Below are 18,427 nucleotides of genomic sequence, written 5' to 3' on the forward strand. Positions count from 1 at the left end.
ATGTTGTCGGACGTCCACTGACTAACGTAGTGCGTTCACACAGGATCTGCTGGTCATATGATGTCCTGATGAACAGAAACACAAGCAGCCCACTGGACTCAGATCTCTAGATACCTCATCACTCCTCCGCTGCTCCGATACAAGTCAGGGCTGCGCTGCGGTGGTTTGTTGATGTCGTCTTCTTCTGTTTGCTTTAATCGAGGCTACGTAGTTATGCAGCGCCCCCCATCGTCAGTAAATGGAAGTACTAGAAAGAATCTCTTTTAGTGCAGTTATTTCACACATTTAGTTATATACACAGCTCGGAAGAAATTACCGAGGTCCGGACCTCGGTGACCTCAATGGTGGATACGGCCCGAACAATATTGCCTGCATTTACTTAAAGTGATTTAAGTAGGTTAATTTGAATCTAATACAACGACATACTATTCCTTTAGTAAGACTTTCAAGGCATGACTATTCTTTGTAACTGAGTTTTTCTTCCGTGTTATTGCTTACATTTTAATCGAGTAAAGTCATATTCTTCCAGTAGGCTACTGTTCTCAGCCAGATAGTCTACTCTAGGAGGCACTAACATTTATCATAGTCTACAATCTCTAAACTGTCGAAATGTGCAAACAGTATTTGGACCAATTTCAGACGCAGCGATTTGATGCAGGATGATTGGCCAGCATTGCTCCTCCCGTGTTCTAGAGAGTTCTTAGAGGGAGTGCAGTGAGGAGGTGCGGCCACTCACACTCATTGACAGAGGGGAGAAACGGAGAAACACCGACACACCGACTCTCTCAGGGCGAAGCCACTGCCAGCCATACAGCTTCGAAAAAATAACGCAATAAAACGGCGGACTGAATTTAACGGAGGTGAGTATTAATATACTGTAACTTTTCTGGATAGAGACGTTACATACAAAAATCGACTACGATTGATGGTTGCGCCAACTTTTGTTAAGTGTACATGGTATTATCACATGGACATGCAATGGCTGACAACAGATATTTCCATGTAGCTAACACACTCTTTTGCAATTTGGTTAGGAAAGTTGTTAATATTCGATGAAGAAATGCACGTCACTTGCAGAACAGTTCATGCCTGGACTTGTTTGCAAGTTATGAGGAAGCGAAAGGAAAGGTCCAGAAAGTTGCCAGCCTCCTGAAATGTGGAGTGTCACGCCCTACAGTACTGCTGTTGATAGCAAAGCTAATGGTGCAGCACAGCCGATTTTATACAGTCTATGAGTAGGCCTAGAGTATATCCTACTCTTACCCCGCACTTGCTCTGGTTATGTCACAATCTTTCTTTCATAACCCACTTACCCAAATATGAAATGTACCATTAACAACATTTGGGGAAACTAAACTATTGTAGTTGCAACAGGAGTCATGTCATAATTGCCTTACCTCGAACATAAGCTTGCATTTTAGTCATTAGTTTCGTTCTGCAAATACAATATGCAAGATTTTGCTTACTGTAGAAGACTCTCTTGCTATATTTTCAGTACTACAATGACCCAAATAAAATCAGAATATTTAAAAAATAGATCGATAAAGTACCAAACCCTGTAACTGATGTACAGTATAGCATATTTATTTAATGAACAGCTAATCTATTATAACAAATTCTTCACTCATGTTGGCGCTCCTGCATAGGCAACGTTTTGCATTATTTTCTTGACATGAACAATTAATTGATGATCAAAATAGTGGGTGCATAATGTCTCTTGAACGAGTAACATTTTAGCCTAAGGATGAACTAAAGCCCCTGTCCTCCCTGTTGTCTGTTGTTGCCATAACAGAAGAAGCTGTTGTCAGGCCGTCAAATGTAGTAGGCTTAAAAAAAACAGGTGTTATGGGCATTTGCCTCTCTGAAAGAGTGTTTCCACTTCTGTTTGAGCTGCTCACCCTCTAAAAATAGCCTCATTACACCATACAAAGGTTCATCATGATGGCAAGCCGCAGCAACACCATTTGTCATATACACAGGTTTGCAGTTTTGTGCCAATATCTGATTTGTAGCTAATACCTTTCAGGAACCATGTCTAAGGGACCAGCAGTCGGCATTGATCTGGGCACTACCTACTCCTGCGTGGGAGTGTTTCAGCATGGCAAAGTAGAGATCATTGCCAATGATCAGGGAAACAGGACCACACCCAGTTATGTTGCCTTCACTGACACTGAGAGGCTGATTGGGGATGCAGCCAAGAATCAGGTGGCCCTGAACCCAACCAACACCGTGTTCGGTATGAAACATTTTCTTTAAGTTATTATGATTCAATTTTCAGTTTTCTCTAATTTGTTGCATTTTTCTTAAATTGTTCAACAGATGCAAAGCGTCTTATTGGACGTCGATTTGATGACGACGTGGTCCAGTCAGACATGAAACATTGGCCTTTTACTGTCATTGATGATGCTACACGCCCCAAAGTACAGGTGGATTACAAGGGCGAGACCAAAAGCTTCTACCCAGAAGAGATCTCCTCCATGGTGCTCATTAAAATGAAGGAGATTGCAGAAGCGTACCTCGGCAAGGTACAACTTGATTGCAACAAGAAAAACTATACAAGGGATCTGCAACTCTAATCAAAGTTAACATGATATTAAATCTACTTTTAATGCTGAGAATGTAATTTACTTAATAATTACTGTAAATTCTCCTTCTTGCAGACTGTATCAAATGCAGTAGTAACTGTGCCTGCCTACTTCAATGACTCTCAGCGCCAGGCCACCAAAGATGCAGGGACCATTTCCGGGCTTAATGTCCTGCGTATCATCAACGAGCCGACTGCTGCCGCTATTGCTTATGGCCTGGACAAAAAGGTGAAATAATCCTAAGGCTAAGCTTATGTAAATCCAGACATTTCATGTGATGACAGCACTAAATATTGCTTTTTTAAGTCAATTGTGGAGTTCACATCAATAATTGAAATATGTCGAAGTAATATACACTTTGATTACAAGGTTTTGAAATATTCCAAAATAAACTGCTAACTACAATACAATAATGTCAAACTACAGGTCGGATCTGAGAGAAACGTCCTCATCTTTGACCTGGGTGGTGGCACATTTGACGTCTCCATCTTGACTATTGAAGATGGCATCTTTGAGGTGAAGTCCACAGCAGGTGACACCCATCTGGGTGGGGAAGACTTTGATAACCGCATGGTCAACCACTTCATCTCTGAGTTCAAACGCAAGTACAAGAAAGACATCAGCGACAACAAGAGGGCGGTGCGTCGTCTGCGCACTGCGTGTGAGAGGGCCAAGCGCACGCTGTCCTCCAGCACTCAGGCCAGCATTGAAATCGATTCTCTGTACGAGGGAGTTGATTTCTACACCTCGATCACCCGGGCCCGGTTTGAGGAGCTGAACGCAGACCTGTTCCGAGGAACCCTTGAGCCTGTGGAAAAGTCTCTCCGTGACGCCAAGATGGACAAAGCTCAAGTCCACGACATTGTCCTGGTGGGAGGTTCCACTCGTATTCCCAAGATCCAAAAGCTGCTGCAGGACCTTTTCAACGGCAAGGAACTCAATAAGAGTATCAACCCTGACGAAGCAGTGGCTTATGGTGCAGGTATGAGCCCTTCGTGTCCATAAATCAAATTGTAAACATAAAGATCCTGACAAAGAGATTCAACAGGAAATTAGCTGCAAATGTAATAATCTAAATCCATTATTTTGTATTGCAGCTGTGCAGGCAGCCATCCTGTCAGGGGACAAATCTGAGAATGTGCAGGACCTGCTGCTGCTGGATGTGACCCCCCTGTCTCTGGGCATCGAGACCGCTGGAGGGGTCATGACTGTTCTCATCAAAAGGAACACCACTATCCCCACCAAGCAGACCCAGACTTTTACCACCTATTCAGACAACCAGCCTGGTGTGCTCATTCAGGTGTGACCACAGTCATTAGACAAAAAGAGAAGGTCATTATATAAGAATTAATGACATTTCAAATAAATCATAATTCATGTTTTAAACCATTGCATTAACAGGTGTTTGAAGGGGAAAGGGCCATGACCAAAGACAACAACCTCTTGGGGAAATTTGAGCTGATTGGAATCCCCCCTGCACCACGAGGGGTTCCTCAGATTGAGGTGACCTTCGATATTGACGCCAACGGCATCATGAATGTGTCCGCGGCTGACAAGAGCACCGGGAAGGAAAACAAGATCACCATCACCAACGACAAAGGTAACCTGAAGAAGAATGTTGACGCTGTATCTCCATTGTGACATTTGATACGATATTACATTTTGTTTCAATTTACAAAAAATACTATCAGGTCGCTTGAGCAAGGACGACATTGAGCGTATGGTCCAGGAAGCAGAGAATTACAGGGCTGAGGACGACGTGCAGAGAGAGAAGGTGATTGCTAAGAATGGTCTGGAGTCTTACTCCTTCAATATGAAGTCCACTGTGGAGGACGAGAAGCTGAAGGACAAGATCAGCGACGAGGACAAAAAGAAGATTGTGGACAAGTGTAACGAGGTCATCAGCTGGCTGGATAGAAACCAGGTATGAAACTAAATATGTTTGGTGGTCAGTTTTGGTAGCATAGGTGCTAAAGAAAATATGTGTTAGCATCAGATTATTAACTTCCTTTCCCTTTCTCAGACTGCAGAAAAAGAAGAGTTTGAGCATCAGCAGAAGGAGCTGGAGAAGCTCTGCAACCCTATCATGACCAAGCTGTACCAGAATGCGGGGGGGTGTGCCCGGAGGGATGCCAGGGGGGATGCCCGGGGGGATGCCCGGCGGCTTCCCCGGCGCTGGTGGTGCTCCGGGAGGGGGGGCATCATCCGGCCCCACCATTGAGGAGGTCGACTAAAGTAGAGCTTCACAAAATGGTTATATTCAGAAAAATGTACCAGGCAACTTTGGGTTTGTTTTGTTCCTCTTTGTACACCAGGCTTAAGTAAACACTTCTACTGTTTGTTCTTGGTTCTTTTCTAGCAGAGCTCTTCATCCAGTTAAACCAGTTATTGACGCAGGTTTTTTTTTTTAATGGAGTTTGTTGTACGGTTTCAGTGCATTTCAAAATAAGACTAAATAAAATACTTTTTGAACTTGAAGTAATAGTGCATCTCATTCATAAAACTGTGACTGATTTTGTGTGTCATAGTGTATATATGCTTAACACTCAATATTTTTCAGAAATTATATTATTATATATAAAGCTATTCATTAAGTGAATTTAATGATGTGGAGTTCAGGTATAAGTCATTTTAAAGTTGTTTATACCTGAACTCTACATCATACAATCCAGGGCTGCAGTTGATTAAATATATAAATATTCTGATCATAATTTTAACTTTCCACAATACAATGAACATTAAGAGCGATATTGTCAAATGAATTCACCTGCTCATAGAAAACTAAAAACTCAAGTGATTCCTAAACTAACAGCCAGCCAGCAGGGGGCGATCGAGATGTTCTGGCTTCACTTTTAAAGTGTCATCACTTTGCTGTGGCAGCATTTAGAAAATGAATGTTTTGACTGCAGTTGAAAATAGTTAAAAAGTAAAAGGGAGAACATGCAGTGAATTCAGGAGGACATTAAGAAGCCTTATTTTTGATTGAATAAGACTGTGATATGAATGATTTAACTACACACTTTTGGAAGACGGTTAACACTAAAATTGTCACTGCTTCGGTTTTAAACATTAGCTGAAATACATTTAGCTGCATCACCTCAAATGTTGGTATACCATTGTGTCCCTCTGCTTAAAGTTTTATTAATTTAGAGAGACAATACATCCAACAAATGCCTTTTTCTTCCCTAATTTTATTTTTGCTTATTCAGGAAGAAGTTGAGTTCATTTGAGTATTGGTTCCTCTTGGTCATACATTATAGACCAGTGCTTTTGTGTGTGGAAGTCATTGGCAGGTTAGCGCGAGTTAGAGTTTCTTGGGCATTCGTGCATCCGGTAGGCACACATGTAGAAGATACCTAGAAGAGAATAACCAGATAATTAGACATCATATATATCCATGATGCACACATTTTATCTGAGTTGATGTGGTACGATGCATACCTGAGAAGAAAGTGAGCACCACTGCCACCCAGCCCATTATATAGGACCAGGAGAACCGCCAGCTGCCATAGCGTTTACCATAGAAGTTCACCGTCACTCCTGTGTAGACAGCCATGGCCAGCAACACAAAGAAGCCTGCACAATAGATACAATCATTAGGTTTAACTGACAAAGGTCTTCCTTACAAAAGAGAGGCGTGCATGTAGCTCTGGTGGAGGAGCTTACAGGAGATGAAGAAGAGAATGCCGGCTGCAAATGTCTTGTCAAACCCATCAAAGGAGGAGTAGTGGATGAAGGCCATGACGCCGATCACAATGCCAATGAAACAAGCCAGCAGGGAAAGAATCATGAAGGCACGGGTGGCGTCCCAGTACGCTGTGGGTGAGAGATGAGTGACACATCAGATTTCTGTCTTGTGCTAAATGACGATTTCAGATTTGTTTTAATATTTTATTCACATAACCCGTCATTTATAGTGAAGGAATGTTTAAATTTCAGTCATTCATTTAAATGTTTTTCTTATCTAGCTTTTTATCCAATAACGTTTATGACAGATTACTGAAAATGATTTATTTCCCTTGCATATATTAAATATATCAAGGTACTATCTCTTAAAAGTCACAAAAACAATTAACTTAACTAGCAATCTCACATGACATATACTACTTTGCATTTTTAGGCTTAACAATCGCCATATTTTAGCCAACAACCCAACAAGGCTAAAAAAAGAGGTAGTTTCCACGTGGATCAGGGTAAGTGTAGAATTGAGAGTTGACAGACTGGTTGTCAGCAAACTAATACATATAAATGAGGATGTGCCCCTGCACATGCAGCGAGTCTTACCAATGCTGTCAGTGTGAGCCATGCATTTTCCGGGCACACAGTACCGCCACAGACCCTGGTGCATGTAATTGCTGGAGTGACGGTATTGCATCCAGTAGTCAGTTGCCGTGGAGACGATGAGGAGTATGTTCCCGATTCCGGCACAGAACAACCCACCTCCCATGAAGCTGTACATCCTGCCAAAAACACTGACAGACACACAGAGAACAGCAGAGCAGGTCAGACTATCCCAATTAGAGCAGGCATGTCCTGTTACAGAGCATGGGGATACACTCAAAATGTATAAAACAATATCTAATACAAATTCAGTAGGGTGACAGAAAAATGTGCTGGATCTTGACATGTCTGAATATAGTAACAGTACTCAATGACACTGAGAGGGAATCTACACAGTGGACAGGCGGCCAACTCACCCTGACAATTAATTAACCTCCAACACCACCGTGCTGAGAGGTGGGTCCAATTAAAAAAAAAAAACATATTTGTATTTTAAATAAGCACCACTAGTTTCTAAAGATACTTTAAAAATGATGGCCACCACATAGAGAATACTTTCTTTATAATCTGACTGTTAGGCATTTATAATATCATGGCATCTTGGATTTCAATAGTTCATCAAAATAGGGGTGCATGCCCCACAATTTAAAGCTCCTGAAATGGGTAATCATGTGAGATAAATGAAGAGTTCAAAAGGTTAACTAACAATTGTAGGATAAAGAAAGATAAGACAGAGAATGAATCTTTTGAAACATGAACATAAACTCTATTTCACACAATATATTTTGATATTGATGGCCTACCTTTATCTTCTTCCCTCAGAAAAAGTCAGAGATTCCAATATTTCGTGTTGTCAAAGCACAGAGGAGCCCAATATTGCGCAGAGCAGGCAGGAAAGTTTTGTTTGTGCGTAGGAAACCAAGCGAACAAACGGGTGATGGAACAATGGAGCATGCTGAGCCACAACCAATCACAGAGGATGAGTTTTGTGTTTTAGGGAATTTGCTGAAAATACAAAACTGTTAAAGCGCTGTGCACATCTGAGTAATACTGATGACACAGAGCTTTTAATTCAAAATGCTGCACAACCAGTAAACTCATGGCCTGCAATAGGCTTAACCAGTAGCCATTGCTGGACAATCTTATTTAACAGTTTTGAAAAGTAAAAACTAAACTCATTTTTAATTATGTTTCAGCTTATATGTTTAGGGACAATCATTGTCTATAATGGTGATGTAGTTAACATGAAATACTCAAGTCCTTTCTGCCTTTAAATACAAATTATTGTAATTAAAGTAGTGTGCTCATTTATATAAAATCAATACTTTTTTAAAGGCATGACATGTAGATTGAAATACACACTTTATTCATTAATATTTAGACTCATACTTAGTGGTTGCCCAGCACTTAGTTGGCAAGGGCAGACCAGGGTTAGTTTATATTATATTCTAGATGGAAAACTGCTCAGACATTCATAAAAAACAAACATGTGTCAGTGGACTGAAACACAGCTGCATAAATCCACAGGAGAAAATGCGTACAGATAACTTTTAGCAGCAAAGAATATGATGATCTGGATGGTGGACTTCTGATGACATCTGTGTTTACATCTGCTTTGTAATCAGTAAATCTGCTGCTAAAAGATGGGTTTTTCATAGCATCGTAGGAGTAGGAGGTGGAAAATAGTTATTATTGCTGATAAATCATTTACTCCTTTCATGGTGTTCAGTAGCGTTTTAAATAGAGGAGTGGGTCACAGATGATACATCAGGACATTGTACTTTTAAGATAGAAACAGTGGTGGGGCAAAAGTACAACATCACCAAGTTACAATTTCACACTTGTGCCATTTCACATCTATATGGTATAAGGTATACATACCTTCTCTGCTCAATGTGCTGTTACCGCTCAATCCTATGTTCCTGTTGTGTGGGTACAGCCGTAGGCCTAAATTAACATCTGCTGAGCAAACTCATTTTACCACAAGTTACCCTGCTGCTTGCATGTTTGGGTAACTCTCAGAAAGAGGCTTGGGATCCTGACAGCCTGAGAAGGTAGGCTAATATCCCTTATGGACAACACACATGGTAAGCTAGCATTTAGCCATTTGGTTTTTGGGAACCTCTCCATATTATTATTTATGTAGCCTAGATAGTTTTGAGACATGCTAAGGACAAAAGGTGATATTCATTCGCCAAATAGCTACGCTTTCAATTAAAACTTTGAAAACCAGATGCTCTTTATTTGCTCCTTATAAAAGTTATTGAAAGATTCTGTTCCTCCATTCCTGTTTCTTCTTGTTAATGTAAAAGTAGGTTTTTACGTTGTGTTACCTGGAATAGGTGCGACTTTTTCTCGAGCGACCCACAGGAAATCTCCCACGTTGAGCTTCCTCACATCGAAGCTCACTCCGTTCCTCTGCAGCTCTGACCAGATCCTGCTTGCAGTTTTTGCTGCCGCTGCACAAACACACCGACAATTCAGGAAACACACACGTTTGATTCACACAGATAAAACACACAGCTGTCTTAACCAGTTGTCTCAATGAAGTCAACACAGAGGATGATCTAGGAGCCAAGAAGAAGACTCCATGAATTTGGGTTTCTGCTCGTTGCCGGTACATTTTGGGGTTTTCCTGAAAAGAACATTCCAGGAATGACAATCCTCGGCTGGGAAGCAGAGGTCGGCCTCTCTGTAGGTCTGGAAAAATAAAGTTCAATTAATTGTAATGTATTTACAATCAGTTCAACAATACAAGTGCAATCATAAGACATAATGGAAATATTTCTGTCTTAAATATATTACTAACACATCCATAATTGGAGAGAGTTCATGTATTAAACAGAAACATTACAAGCTAAAACACACAAAGTAAAGTCAAGTAAAGTCTACATATTTTTATATCTACTTTTGCATTTTACTTGCACCATTCTGTTTCTTTTTGGACTATATGTATTCCTTTTAATGTCGTTAGTTGTTGGAAGAGGCTGGGACTTAGGATTGTCATGACCAAGACTATAGGTTATTTTGAATCTTGAATGTTTAAATGGTCCCAAAACATTTATTGTATCAGTCCAAGCATAAGTTAAAATATATTGATAGGAGAAACACAAATATATGACAAAGGGGAAAATAATGGTACGAATTAAATGCATTTCAGAGTAGAAACTAGTAGTACTTTTTGAGATAATGATAATTTTTGTCCCAGAAGAAGGTAAAGACTTCTAGGTTTTGAAGCACACTCACTGTATTATCTCCTCTTCCTTCTCCTCTTCATCATCATCACTAGCAGTGAGGTCAACAAGCCCCGGGCCACTTTCCTCTTCATCTTCCTCCTCGTTTCCTTCACTCCTGTCCTGGCCTCCTCTCTATCTCCTTCTGGACCTTTGGTTCCCTCTAAAGACTCTAAGCGCTGCCCTAAAGCCAGACCCTCTTCTGTCAGAGAAAACCTGAAGAGGGAGGAAGAGGGAACACAAATGTGACCTATATGGAAAGCGTATGTCTCCACTTCAAAACACTCTCAATTGGTTTAGAAATTGGTTCAAAAAAATCTGAAATCCTACAGAAATAATTTGTGTGTGTGTGTTTCCTGTGTACCTTGCAGGGTTGTGGGTCCTGTGAGAACTACAGGTAATATACTACTACTACTATTACTACTAGTAGCCTATTACTAGGGGAGACCAGGGACAGTTGTAACACGGGTTGGTTGTAACACCTTCAATATCTCCAATCACAAACAAGCTAGAGTGATGAAACTCACTCTGCACATGCGCAGTTAGATGGTAAGATCATTGAGAAAAAAAGGAGCCACGTTTGAATTTCTCGCGTAAGTTATCAGCAAAAGTGTGTTTCTGAGATAAAATATTAACTAAAATGATATGATGTATTTTTTGGATACTGTCTTGAGTTCAAATGTCTAGGAATCCAAACTAGTATTATTAGAATCACTGTTTTGTAAGCTACAAATATAACTAGCTAAAATGGGTCAAGCTAGCAACCAGGCAGGTTCACAGGGGGTGAAAGCAAGACTGGTGGTCCTGGGACGGTTGTAACGGGACGGTTGTAACATGGCACATTTACAATGATGGCTCATTTGCTTGAATGATCAATTGTTCATTCAAGCATACAGTTGTATTGTTGATTGGTGTGCATTGTCCCTGTACAAATACACAGAATATAATACTGTACAGTAGGCCTAAAGTGTGTGTGTGTGTTTACAGTATGCCAAATGTCAGAAAGAGGAAGACAGACAGGGGAGTGCCACTTGCTCTGCTGCAGGGGGCCTCAAATGAAGTGCAGAAGGGCAAATCATTCAGGGAAGTGGCAAAGTCCCTGGATATATGCCCTGTACCGGTTCCATACAAAGAGGCTGAGGTTGGGGAGTCAGGGATCACAAACACCCCCAAGAGTAGGCTACTGGACACCAAAGAAGGTGTTCTCAACAGAGCAGGAGATGATTTTGAGAGACTACCTGATGGAGGCAGCTGATTTGTATTATGGTCTCAGCTCAAAGGAGGTAGGTCTACATCATTAAGGTAGAATAATAGGCTATCTATACTGAACAAAAGAAAAGTAAGTGATCAAATATGTTGAGGCCTAGTGAACAGACAAGTGAAATATTTTCCAATGTATATTCATTTTAGGTGCGGAAGTTTGCCTATGAATTGGCAAAGAACTACGAATGCAACTTCCCTCAAACCTGGGCAGAGAAAGAGATGGCCAGAGCTGACTGGCTCACAACGTTTTTGAAGCGGCACCCTACAACTCTCCATACGCAGACCTCGGGCTACCAGTCTCTCACGGGCTACAAGCTTCAACCGAACAAATGTCAACAAGTTTTTTGACAACCTGTCTGCTGTCCTGACGAAGCATGGTTTTGTCACACAGGACATTTGGAATATGGACGAAACCGGAGTCACAACTGTCCAAAACCCTGGGAAGATTGTGGCCAGAAAAGGGACCAAACAAGTCGGCAGTGTGACATCTGCAGAGCGGGGCACTCTCATCACACTTGCATGTGCTGTAAATGCATTGGGAAATTCCATCCCGCCAATGATGATATTCCCCCGGAAGAAGTTTCAGCCCTTCTTCACCAGCAATGGCCCTCCTGGCTGTATTGGCACAGCAAATGGGTCTGGGTGGATGCAAGAGGAAGACTTTTTGGTCTTCCTCAAGCACTTCCAGAGCCATACCAAGAGCTCACAGGAGTCAAAAGTGCTGCTGGTTCTGGACAATCATTCCTCCCACCTTTCTGTGGAGGGGATTGATTTTTGCAGGAGCCATGGGATCATCCTCCTCTCTTTTCCTCCCCACTGTTCTCACAAACTACAGCCCTTAGATCGCACTGTATACGGGCCACTGAAGAAGCACATCAACAGCCGCTGTGACAACTGGATGAAGACTCATCCAGGATCCACAATAACCATTTACGATCTGCCGGGCATTGTGAAGAGTGCCCTTCCTCATGCTGCAACGCCATCAAATATCCAGGCAGGGTTCGCGTGCACTGGAATTTGGCCTTTTAATAGAGATATTTTCAGTGACATCGACTTTATGCCATCCCAAGTCACAGACCGCCCACCACCAGAGCCTTCTACCAGTGCAGCTCCAACACCAACTGTGGCATCCTCTCCTCCACTCGCAGCCTCCTCTCCTCCACTCGCAGCTCTCTCCTCACTCGCAGCCTCCTCTCCTCCACTCGCAGCCTCCTCTCCTCCACTCGCAGCCTCCTCTCCTCCACTTGCAGCCTCCTCTCCTCCACTCACAGCCTCCTTTCCTCCACTCACAGCCTCCTTTCCTCTACTCGCAGCCTCCTCCCCTGTCAGGCCATGTGTGGAGCCTGGGACATCATCCTCTGCAACGCCTTTCTCACCCATGTCCATCCCTCCACATCCAAAAGCTGGACCAAGGAAGCAGACCACAAAGGGGAGAAAAAGAAGAGAAACCGCTGTCCTCACAGACACTCCTATGAAAAATCTACTCGAGGCTGAGAAAAAAAGATCTAACGCAAAGAAGTCTAAAGCAAAGAAAAAAATCAATTTCTGCAACAAAAAAAACCCCAACAAGAAGCAGAAGATGCAGGACTCATCTGATGAAGATGAGGCCCAATACTGCATTGTGTGCCTGGAGAGCTACTCCAGGTCCAAGGAGATCTGGCTGCAGTGTTGCTCCTGTAAAGCCTGGGCACACAAGGACTGCACAGATGGAAGTGCCTTTTACACCTGCCACAACTGTGAATCTGATTAATTCTGGTGTTATGTTTTAAGTTCTGTTCATTGTTCATTGTTTGATGGAGGATGTGTGAAACCCCATTAAAATCTTGTTATCTAATTTGACAGCTTTCCCCTATTTTTTGTCATGTAGTGTGAAAAAAGGTAACCGTTATTAATATGTTACAACCGTGCCTGGCATGTGCTACAACTGTCCCTGTACACAAGGACAGTTGTAACAGTTGAGTTTTTAAAAAAAAATACATTTTCCAACCTGTAGCCTACTTATTTCATAAAAACATCTTAAATACATTGTTTCAGTAGCTGACATATTGATAATGTATAATATAGCAAAATGGCTATCCTATTGTAAATGGTTTTTTACTTATTGGGGAAAAACCCAAAAAGTGTTGCAACTGTCCCTGGTCTCCCCTACTACTTTTACTTACAGTAGCCTATACTACTATACATTTGATATCTAACTCCTTCAGCCCACTTTCAGCTCGGAAAACAATTGAACTATAACATTTTCCAGCTATTTCAGGCTATACATGTTGTTGTTAAGCTTCATCACTATTTTCCTACTCTTCCAATTCAACATGTCAATTTGAAGTTTTCAACAAAGTCAGTGCAATGCATTTGAGCTGTTAACAAATCATTTAACTTTTCTGCATTTTCCCGCAAAGTTCAGCAACACACGTAGGCCTACTTGGTTTCTGCTGCTAAAAGCATCTCACCATTCAACTATTAAAATATTCAGCTTTTTCTGCATGTTTAGCTAAATTCAGCAACACATTTGCGCAGCTTACACCATTCGCACGCATTTTCTAGTTATACCTCCATGTTCTTATTATACATCCATGATCCATGGGCCCATCCCGATATCTATGATATCCATCCGCTGTACGCATGCGCACTGATGGCTGCCCACATTTGGGACACTTGACTTTTGGTGCGTGCGCATACTTACCGAGGAAAAGTCTCAGTTTTTTTCATAAAACAAAATACAACTATTGAGCTATTGAGTTTAAATGGTCAATTAATGATTAACAACAGCAGCAATCGAGGATGTTTCATGATATTCATTTGACTTGGATATCCATTTCTTAATTCCTTAGCAAAACGATCTGCTTTTTACTGCCAGCAGGTGGCTCTTTGCCCATTGCGTCAATCAGATTCATTTTTATTGGACATTTATGTCGACACACAAGGGATTTGATCCCATTTCCCAAAACCCTCTATGGCTACCTTAAATGTACAGGACAATATGAAAAAATACACATTATAGCCTATACAAAGATAGCTAAATAGATAGATATAAACACACTTTAAAGCTATTATATATAGCCTTAAAAAACATTCTACAATTTATACAGATCATAGTGTTACAACAATATGTATAGGGTTTTGGTGTGTGCAAGAATGCACGTAAATATGTATATTGATATACTGTATATCTGCTAAGACTGGTGCATGTTAACTAAAGGATATGATGTTAGAGGCCTAAACACTTAGGATAGCACAATGCTCCCCATTATACATGGTTTATGTTAGTTGGAAGCTTTTAGACCACTGTTGAAAAAGAGTATATCTGCCAATGGCAAATTCAGGATGTTCTATTTGAATATATAAAACATGTGTTTTTCCTGCTAAGACAAGTGCAAATGTCTCCTTGTTATACCTGATGTTATGTATTGATGTGTGACACCTACCCGCTGCTGATGATGCTTTAAAAAAAACATAACCTTATAAAATCCAACAGCAGCTGTTGATAGTGGATGTACTGGTTATTCATTGCCACTCTAAATGCTACTGCTTTAAGTTCTGGAGCAGAGGTATTCAAAGTAGGACGTAGGCCTCCCATGGGGCTCCCGTGATTGGATTTGAGCTGTTAGTTAAAATAAGATCAGAGATAGAGCACAAGATATATCATTTTGTAAAGACATTAGGTGTTATCTGAAGTAATGCCACACAGCAATATTAGGCTATGTTTGCCTAATTTATGAGTGCCTTTGTGATCAAATAACATAATCAGGATCCCATGGGAATGAATAAATTAAACAAAATTAAATATAGTAAACAGGGGTTGCACCTTTTCAAAGCTTCATGGGAGGGGAGGCCCAGAGGTCCAGACTTTTAAAACCCCTCCACTAGAGGATTTACTGATGACCAGCAAAATACATCACATGGTGTCCCTGATCACAGTCACCCTGCGTGTCTCCGTTATGACCAACAGATGGGGCTATTTATCCAGTCTTGCAGCAAAAATTAAAACCTGAGTTGGATTTCCTTGTTGTTGTCAAGGGGGATTACATAATGACTTTTTCTTTTTTTTTTATGACCAACTGGTCATTTTTCTTCAAATACATGGTCCGATACAGATTATCATCTGTAGAGTCGGTATAGGGGTACAACACTAAGGATAATGTCCTGCTGGCATGTGGGCTTCAGATAATAATAATAATAATAATAATAACAACTTATTTCTTGGAAGTGTTGATGACATTTAGACTTGCTTTCTTTAATTAAAAATGAAGTTGTTTTTATTCTACTAATGTTTTATTCAATAGTTTAACCTATTCACCAGGGCGGTGGTGGCGAAGTCGATAGGGACTTGGCTTGGCAACTGGAAGGTCACTGGAAGGTCAAGTCCCGGCAAGACCAAGTCCCAGCAAGACCAAGTGCTACCGAGTGCTACCGAGGTGTCCCTGAGCAAGGCACCGTTCCCCACACTGCTCCCCGGGCGCCGTTCAAAATGGCAGCACACTGCTCCTAACACTAGGATGGGTCAAATGCAGAGAAACAATTTCTCCACGAGGGATTAATAAAAGTCCATCTTTTCATTTTGATTTCTTTGCTGACTTTATTTATTTGTCAAGGACAACAGAACAAAACAGTTGTTATACTTCATTACTTTCAAAATGTCTAAACACAGCCATACAATACAGTATCAACATGAACAAAACACTCCAGTAGGAAAAAAAATCACCAGAAAAAAAGCCCATGATTTGTTCAAAAATATCCTCCCATGACTCTGTATGTAACTTAATCAAATGTAGTCAGCAGCTCAAAACATTCCTCAAAGCCACATCATTTCCAGTGTCTCAATATTAAAACACAACTTGTTGTTGAAGCCAGACTGATCCATAACCTTTTTTTGTTCATTCAAAGTGATTGTCAGAATGTCAGGTTACAAGGCCAGTAATGTATATTTAAAGCTGGAGATTGAATCAACTGTAATAGAAAATTACTTATTAAAGACGAGATTTAAGGTGAGCCAGAGAAACGTTCTCTATTCAGATGAATTCAGATGAATGTGAAAACAGCCTTTTTGTGTCAAACTCTGCCAACACATCATTGTGCACAGTGAAGGTCATTTTACTGAAGTAACACATAGTAAAACACATTTTGAATGGAGGAAGACTTGAAAAGTAAATTATAGGATGGTTAATGTGGAAAAATAATCATCCACATTATAATAGTGAGTCTCAATCAGGAGTATGTGTACCCGAGGGTGTACTTCTGTTTCAAAAGGGTCCCTGGCATATGAAAAATGGAAAAAATGCATGAATAATCCAAAAACTACATTAAATGATAATTAGCTTGTAACACTTTGTCAACTCGTGCTGAGATTAAGAACCTGAAAATATGTAGAAAGTGAGATGAGAACATCTGCTGTGATGTGCAAAATAAGTTTGATCTCCTCTGATGTTTACAAGATGTTTACTGTAGAGGAAACTTCTGTGTAGCAATGCAGTGGAGTCACCGACTCAGGAAGGAGACACGGGAAGAGTCGGAGCTTTGATGTCAAACCACTGTGATTTATTTGGAGTTTCTGGCCAGAGTATTCACATCACAAGTCACGGCAGTCACGGTGAGACTGCACGGGTGGGTTGCACGTCAATTCTGGAGAGCCTGTCTCTTGCTAGCCCATTTAATTGGTTCCACAGAGAGTCATCAACATGTTTTGATAAGATAGCTTTAGATAGTTTGGGCACAATAAGTTACCAGCTTCCGCCACTTATGGCCTTGCATATGTCATGCCCTGGAGTCCTCAGACACCAGAGAAGGAAGTGTCCCAGTGTACCCACAATACAGACCATCTGTGACCCAGTATTGACCGGTCACAGAATGGGAACAATAACATTATTGGCTGAAGCAGCCTGTGTCCTTAAAGGAGGTAAACAGACGTCAAGGTTTGTCTTAGCGTCTATGATAATTATTTCCCTAACATTTACTTTAGGGCTGATTTGCTCAAACATCATAACATGTTTGGAAGCCAATTGTGGTCGAAATCTAACCTACAGTTTGATAATTAAACTTTAATTTAAAGTATTGCAATCCCTATTATGGTTTATGTCTGAAAACATGTCTGGAATAGGCTTAAACCTGACACATTGAGTACGGTCGGTTAGATAACTCTGAAACCAGCAAATGGCATTATGACCGAAACGAGACACCAACATAACATTAGACATAATGTGGTGATCTACAGTGTCAAATGCTTTGGCTAGGTCAATAAGCAATGTAACACAAACAGATTTTTGATCCAAAGCAGCCTTAATATCGTCTAAGACTTTCAGACTGGCAGTCACAGTACTGTGCTTTGATCTGAATCCAGATTGCATAGGGTTAAGGATGTTGTGTGAATTTAAAAAAAGTTTTAGCTGAGTAGAAACTAGGGACTCAAGAATCTTTGATAACACAGAAAGATTTGAGATAGGACGATAGTTATTCAACTCCGTGGGATCACCAGCTTTCAAGAGGGGCGATACCAGAGCTTGTCTGGTTGATCCAGTTGAGTACATTTGTCTACTCATGTGAAGTGGCCTCAGCAAGAGATGACTGTGTATGTGTGTGTATGTGGGGGGGGGACCACAGAGGCCCTAATCCATGCTACAGGCCATGCAATTGTAGAACCCTTTTAAATTGCATCGGATTACCATTATCCTCCTAGCCTGGTGGGACACAGTGAGTATTTGCCAGAGGCAGTGGAGTCCAACTCACTTTCCTCACCATCCGACTGCCTCTCTGCCAACAGACTGTAAACCAATGAGATCTGCACACAAGAGGCTCATGCAGCAGATGAAGGTGCAGACGTGGAGAAAGCCTTTTTATATCCCACTCGCTGTCCTATTTCAGGAGTCGCACAGCGAGATAAAGGTTACCTCCGTCCTTTCATTAGGCCATATTCACAAACAGGTCTTTTCACAATGCAATCTAAAGAAGGCATCAAATAATTCACTATCTCATATCAGAAGAGCCATTTTGAAATGTTCTCAGAGACATTTGGCTCTGATGGAAAAATTCCAGCTCACTTCATTTTCCCCTCTTTCTCGCTGTCCTGTCTTT

General features: G+C 41.1%; 2 protein-coding genes and 1 long non-coding RNA gene across 3 annotated transcripts; 1 reads left to right on the forward strand and 2 right to left on the reverse strand.

Annotated features, from left to right (window-relative positions):
- Positions 1-623: 623 nt before the first annotated feature.
- On the forward strand, positions 624-5,063 carry hspa8b (heat shock protein family A (Hsp70) member 8b). The gene is given in 10 exon segments (XM_034197847.1): positions 624-860; positions 2,027-2,236; positions 2,320-2,525; positions 2,661-2,813; positions 3,012-3,567; positions 3,683-3,885; positions 3,987-4,185; positions 4,277-4,509; positions 4,609-4,695; positions 4,697-5,063. Coding segments are annotated over 9 exon segments (1,965 nt in total). The 5' UTR covers positions 624-860; positions 2,027-2,031; the 3' UTR covers positions 4,820-5,063.
- Positions 5,064-5,790: 727 nt separating this feature from the next.
- lim2.3 (lens intrinsic membrane protein 2.3) lies at positions 5,791-7,921 on the reverse strand. Its single transcript, XM_034197938.1, has 5 exons — positions 7,670-7,921; positions 6,870-7,057; positions 6,252-6,401; positions 6,027-6,161; positions 5,791-5,941 (listed from the first exon to the last, which is right to left on the reverse strand). The coding sequence occupies exons 2-5, from the start codon at positions 7,042-7,044 to the stop codon at positions 5,880-5,882; spliced, it is 522 nt and encodes a 173-aa protein (XP_034053829.1). The 5' UTR covers positions 7,045-7,057; positions 7,670-7,921; the 3' UTR covers positions 5,791-5,879.
- Positions 7,922-9,284: 1,363 nt separating this feature from the next.
- Positions 9,285-13,963, reverse strand: LOC117533850. Its single transcript, XR_004567120.1, has 3 exons — positions 13,913-13,963; positions 10,113-10,315; positions 9,285-9,566 (listed from the first exon to the last, which is right to left on the reverse strand). It is a non-coding gene; the product is annotated as an uncharacterized LOC117533850 (long non-coding RNA).
- Between the last annotated feature and the right edge of the window lie 4,464 nt (positions 13,964-18,427).

This window comes from Gymnodraco acuticeps, unplaced genomic scaffold, assembly GCF_902827175.1.
Source record: "Gymnodraco acuticeps unplaced genomic scaffold, fGymAcu1.1, whole genome shotgun sequence".
NCBI classification, from domain to species: Eukaryota; Metazoa; Chordata; class Actinopteri; order Perciformes; family Bathydraconidae; genus Gymnodraco; species Gymnodraco acuticeps.

What these genes read in the sequence shown, in the direction of transcription:
- lim2.3 (XM_034197938.1), bottom strand. Translation starts at nt 7,044, where the DNA reads ATGTACAGCTTCATGGGAGGTGGGTTGTTCTGTGCCGGAATCGGGAAC. An exon ending in GGCTCACACTGACAGCATTG is followed by an intron (nt 6,402 to 6,869) that starts GTAAGACTCGCT and finishes TCTCACCCACAG; the next exon opens with CGTACTGGGACGCCACCCGT. An exon ending in GGTGCTCACTTTCTTCTCAG is followed by an intron (nt 5,942 to 6,026) that starts GTATGCATCGTA and finishes ATTCTCTTCTAG; the next exon opens with GTATCTTCTACATGTGTGCC.